This window comes from Lagopus leucura, unplaced genomic scaffold, assembly GCF_019238085.1.
Source record: "Lagopus leucura isolate 7727_CA_CO unplaced genomic scaffold, USGS_WTPT01 34311-0_obj-0_obj, whole genome shotgun sequence".
Taxonomy (NCBI): Eukaryota; Metazoa; Chordata; class Aves; order Galliformes; family Phasianidae; genus Lagopus; species Lagopus leucura.
This window is the reverse complement of record NW_024965349.1, coordinates 1-5,008: the sequence shown is the minus strand read 5'-3', so window position 1 is coordinate 5,008 and position 5,008 is coordinate 1. Positions and strand designations below refer to the sequence as shown.

At 67.4% G+C, this 5,008-nt stretch overlaps 1 protein-coding gene across 1 annotated transcript; it reads left to right on the top strand.

Moving 5' to 3' along the window:
* The first annotated feature begins 712 nt into the window (after positions 1-712).
* Positions 713-5,002, top strand: ADAMTS4 (ADAM metallopeptidase with thrombospondin type 1 motif 4). The gene is made up of 8 exons (XM_042892522.1): positions 713-844; positions 1,338-1,661; positions 2,335-2,467; positions 3,175-3,345; positions 3,439-3,725; positions 4,173-4,359; positions 4,439-4,614; positions 4,690-5,002. Exons 1-8 carry the CDS (start codon positions 716-718, stop codon positions 4,867-4,869), a joined length of 1,587 nt encoding a protein of 528 aa, XP_042748456.1. The 5' UTR covers positions 713-715; the 3' UTR covers positions 4,870-5,002.
* The last annotated feature ends 6 nt before the right edge of the window (positions 5,003-5,008 follow it).

Genomic DNA, 5,008 nt, shown 5'->3' with positions numbered 1-5,008 from the left:
CAGATGGAGGGGACGGGGGGGGGGGGGCCAAAGGGGGGTGGGGGGGGAGGGAGAGGATGGGGAGCAGAGGAGGGGACAGGATGGGACAAAAGGGGATGGGATGGAAGGGATGGGACAAAAAGGGGCAGAGGGTTCAAGGATGGATGGGGTGAGATTGGGGAGGACAGGCAGGGAAAGGAGGGGACAATGGGAGGAGAGGGACAGAATGGGACAGAGGGGACGGGGAGAAATGGATGTGGCAAGGAGAGATGGAGGGAACGGGGAGGGGTTGGGGGAAATGGGGATAGGATGGGACGAAGGGTTGGCAAAGGGATCGCGACGGGGATCTCCAGGGCTCCGAATGGGATAAAAGGGATTTGGAGGGGATGAGGAGGGGTGGGAGAGGACAGAGAGGGATGGAGGGGAGGGGATGGGGATGGAGGGGACGCGGAGGGATGGCAGGGACAGAATGTGCCGGGCGGAACGCGGAGTGACGGGTGCGCTGAGGACGGACGGACCGAGGGGTCCCAACCCCCCCGGTTGGCGCCGCTCCCATCCCGAGGGGTTTCCCGTTCCCAGCGCCGTTCCGGAACCCCTCAGAACCGGGAGGGGGGGGGGGGGGTGAGGGGGGGGGGGGAGGGGGCGGCTCGATGTCCCCTCCCCGTCGTCCCGTCCCCGTTAAAAGGGAGGCGGAGGAGGGCAGAGCGCCGTCCCAGCGGCGTCCCATCGGTGTGCGATGCGCCGGGCGCTCCTGGCGCTGCTGCTCGGCACCGCCGCCCTCGGGGTCACCGCCGAACCCCACTGCCCCGTAACGGGAACCGCACCGCCACGGCGAGGGGGGGACACGGCCCCAAAGAGAGTGAAGGTGGGTGAGGGGGGGGGGGGGGACACAGCGGTGGGAACGGGGCGGGGGGACGTTGGGGCGCATGGCGTGGTGATGGGTGGCACCGGGATGGGGGCGCTGCTGTGGGGTCACCCAGGGGTGGGGGGCGCTCAGTGGAATAGGAGACGGGATGGGGAAGCACAGAGATTGGGGTGTTGGTGATGGGTGGCGATGGTTTGGGGTCACACGGTGATGGGGGACCCAGCTGAGGGGTGGCAGTGGGATAAGGGACGTTGGTATGGGGATGGGTTGGGTTGGCACAGCGACGGAGATGGGGGTGAGGGACACTGAAACGGATTGGTGTGGAGACAGGGGATGTTGGCATGTTGGTGGGGGGCACCAGGGTGGGCTGGCACAGCAATGGGGGACATCAGCACAGGGATGAGGGATGTTGGCATGGAGGTGGGTGACGACAGGCTGTCGCAGTGCCACCACTGGGGACCCCACCCCAACGCCCAGCCCTCTCCCCCCGCAGCGCTTCGCAGCGGTGCAGCGCCACGTGGAGCTGCTGGTGGTGGCCGATGCAGCCATGGCACAGTTCCATGGCACCGAGTTGCAGCCGTACCTCCTGACGGTGTTGGCTGCAGCTGCCAGGACCTTCCAGCACGGCAGCCTGGGTGCTGAGGTGCACCTGAAGGTGACGAGGCTCCTGGTTTTGGGACCCGGCGCCCCAGGGCCGCCCGTCACCTCCAACGCCGCCCAAACGCTGCGTGACTTCTGCCGGTGGCAGAAGGACCTCAATGTCCCCGACGAGGACAGTCCCCTCCATTTCGACGTCGCCGTCCTCTTCACCCGGCAGGTGGGGGGCGCAGGGCCATTTTGGGTCCCTCGGATCCCATCCCCATGAGTTGGGTGCTGGGTGGGATCCTCGGATGCCCGCTGAGGTTTTGGGGTGACGGTTGGGATGCCCACGAGTTTGTGGGTTCTGGTAGGGTGCTGCCCAACCCCACCGAAGCAGCAGGAGCCCGACGTGCCTCTGTGATGAGGGCTGGGTCCACTGGGTGCCCCGGGAGGTGGTTGGGTCCTTGGGGCACCCATGGGTGGTTGGGTGCTGGGAGGGGCCCCCAAATCCCATCCCAAAGCGTTGGGTGCTGGGTGGGATCCCTTATACACACACCAAGGCAGCTGGGTGCTGGTTGGGTCCCCCCAAACTCCATCCCAAGTAGTTGGGTGTGGGATCCCGCTGGGATTTTGGGATGCAGGCTGAGTCCTTGTGGTTCCTGTGGGATTTTGGGTGCTGGCAGGATCTCCAAGACCCACCTCAGGGAGTTTGGGTGCTGGGTGGGATCCCTGGGTGCCCATTGGCCTCTGGGTGGCAGCAGGAAACCCCAAACCCACCCTGATGCTGGGTAGGACCCCCATGACGACCACCAAGGTGCCCTCAGGATTTCAGGGTGCCCGCCGGGTTCTTGGGGCACCGATGGGTGTCAGGGTGCCCTGAGCCGCCCCTCAGCCCCGTGCTCCCCCCCCAGGACCTGTGTGGGGCGGCCACGTGCGACACGCTGGGGATGGCTGACGTGGGCACCGCCTGCGACCCCGAGCGGAGCTGTGCCATCGTGGAGGACGATGGGCTGCAGTCGGCTTTCACAGTTGCACACGAGCTGGGTGAGCATCCAAAGGAGACGAATGCAAGGCCCTGCCCCCCAAAATCCCCCCCAGTTTGCCCTAAACATCCCCAAAATGGCAACGCTCGCGTTGTGGCACGGCTCACATCTTCAGCACACACAGCTCTGTCCCCCAAAACGTTGCCCCAAACCTTCAGATGTGCTGAAATTCTTCCCCACATCAACCCCCAAAAGGTGCCCTAAAACCTTCCCAAAATATCCCCAAAATGTGCCCCAAATGCAGCCAGCGCATCCCTGCTGCTCACCCCCTGCTGCAGGTCACGTCTTCAGCACGTGTGGCCCTGTCCTCAAAATGACCCCAAAATGTCCCCAGATGTCTCCTAAATCACCCCAAACATCCCCAAAACATCCCCCCCAAAAAAGATCCTCGAAGGCTCCCTAAAACACCCCTCAAAGCTCCCCAGGATGCGCTCGAGACATCCCCTAAACCAGCCCCAAAATGTCCCCTGGAAAATCCCCCCCACAGGTCCCCAAACCTCTCCAAACTTCGCTCCACACATCCCCCACCCCACCTCCAAAACGTCCTGCAAAAAGGCCCTCAAAGCGTCCCCAAGTCTCCGCAGCCCCACGACCTCCCCAAAATCTCAAGGCACCCTGCAGTCGCTCCCCACCTCCGGCACCCACAGCCCCCAATAGGGCGCCCCAAAGACCCCCGGCCGCCCCCCTTCTGACCCCGTTCCTCCCCAGGCCACGTTCTCAGCATGCCGCACGACGACTCGCAGCGCTGCGTGGAGCTCAACGGCCCCGCCGGCTCCTCGCGCCGCGTGATGGCGCCGGTGCTGGGTTCGGTGCCGCCGGGCGAGATGTGGTCCCCGTGCAGCGCCCGCTTCCTCACCGACTTCCTGGACGACGGCCACGGTACGGCCTCACCTCGTCCCCGTCGCTCTGGGGACGTCCGCTCGGCTCTGCCCCGTCCCCGCTGCGGGGCTCAGCGCCGCCTCCTCCTCGCAGGTCGCTGCCTTTCGGACAAACCCACCGAGTGGCTCCGGCTGCCGGCGGCGCTGCCCGGCGCGGTGTATCCGGCGGATCGGCAATGCCAGCTGGCGTTCGGCCCCGAGTCGCGGCACTGCGGGGACGTGCGGCCGCCCTGCGCCGCTCTGTGGTGCAGCGGCCTCGTCGGAGGGAGAGCGGTTTGCCAAAGCAAGCATTTCCCGTGGGCTGACGGCACGCCGTGCGCGCCGGGACGGGCGTGCGCCAGCGGGGAGTGCGTGGACACGGGCACCATGGAGCGGCTGCGGGTGAGCGCTGCGGGTCAGCTCGGAGTCGGAGCTCGGCGGTGCGGTTTTGCCCCGCGGGTCGCTGCCGGGGGGTCCCGGCGTTGGGCGCAGGGGGTGATTTTTCCTTGCGGAACCCACGGTTTGACCCCAGCGTGGGGCTCGTGGGGGGGTTTTCCCCTAGAAGCTGCGGGCAGATCGCGGCGTTGGGTTCACGGCCTGCTTTTCCCCATGGATAAACCCTGGTGTTGGGGGCGTGGGGCGGTTTTTCCTACAGATCCCCACAGACGGACCCCAGTTTGGGTATTTTTGGTGTTTTTTCCCCACGGATGGGTCCCGGTGTCGGGTTCACAGCGTGCTTTTCCCCATAGCTCCCCATAGGTGGGTGCCGGTGTCGGGTTCACGATGTTTCTCCCCATGGATGCCCACGGATGGATCCCGGCGTTGAGTTCACGGTGTTTCTCCCCCCAGATCCCCGTGGACGGCGCCTGGGGGCCGTGGGCTCCGTGGAGCGCCTGTTCCCGCAGCTGCGGCGGCGGCGTCAGCTCCTCGCACCGCTTCTGCTCCCGGCCCGCGCCGCTCAACGGCGGCCGCTTCTGCCGCGGGGAGCGACTCCGCTTCCGCTCCTGCAAGGCGCAGGATTGCCCCGGCCGCAGCGGTGAGTGGCGCCGAGCGGCGGGGCGCAGCGCGGAGCTCCGGGCCGCCCGCGGTCCCTAACGCGTCCCGTTCGCCCCCAGCCCCCGCCGCGTTCCGGGAGGAGCAATGCGCAGCCTACAACCACCGCGTCGTTTCGGCGGCGCTGCCGGCGGTGGCCGATTGGGAGCCTCGGTACGGCGGCGTGGCCGAGGAGGACCGCTGCAAACTGACGTGCCAGTCCCGCAGCCTGGGCGTTTACCACGTGCTGCGGCCGCGGGTGAGTTTCCCCCCTGCGGTCCCTTCCGCCCCGCGGTGCCGCTCCGTGCCGACGCCGCGCCGCTCCGTGCCGCAGGTCGCGGACGGGACGCCGTGCTCGGCGGAGGGCGGCGGCGTTTGCGTCAGGGGCCGCTGCGTCCCCACCGGCTGCGACCGCGTCATCGGCTCCAAGAAGAAGTTCGACAAATGCATGCGGTGCGGCGGCGACGGCTCCGGCTGCACCAAGGTGTCCGGCTCCTTCGCCGCGCCCCGGTGAGCGCGCAGGGCGTGGGGGCACCCATGGGTGCGCGGGGCCCCTCCGACCCCGCAGAAGCCCCCGTTGCTCCTTCCAGCCCCGCGTCTGCGCCCTCCTCACAACTCCCCACCCTCTCCATCTCTTCTCCTGTCCCCCGCCA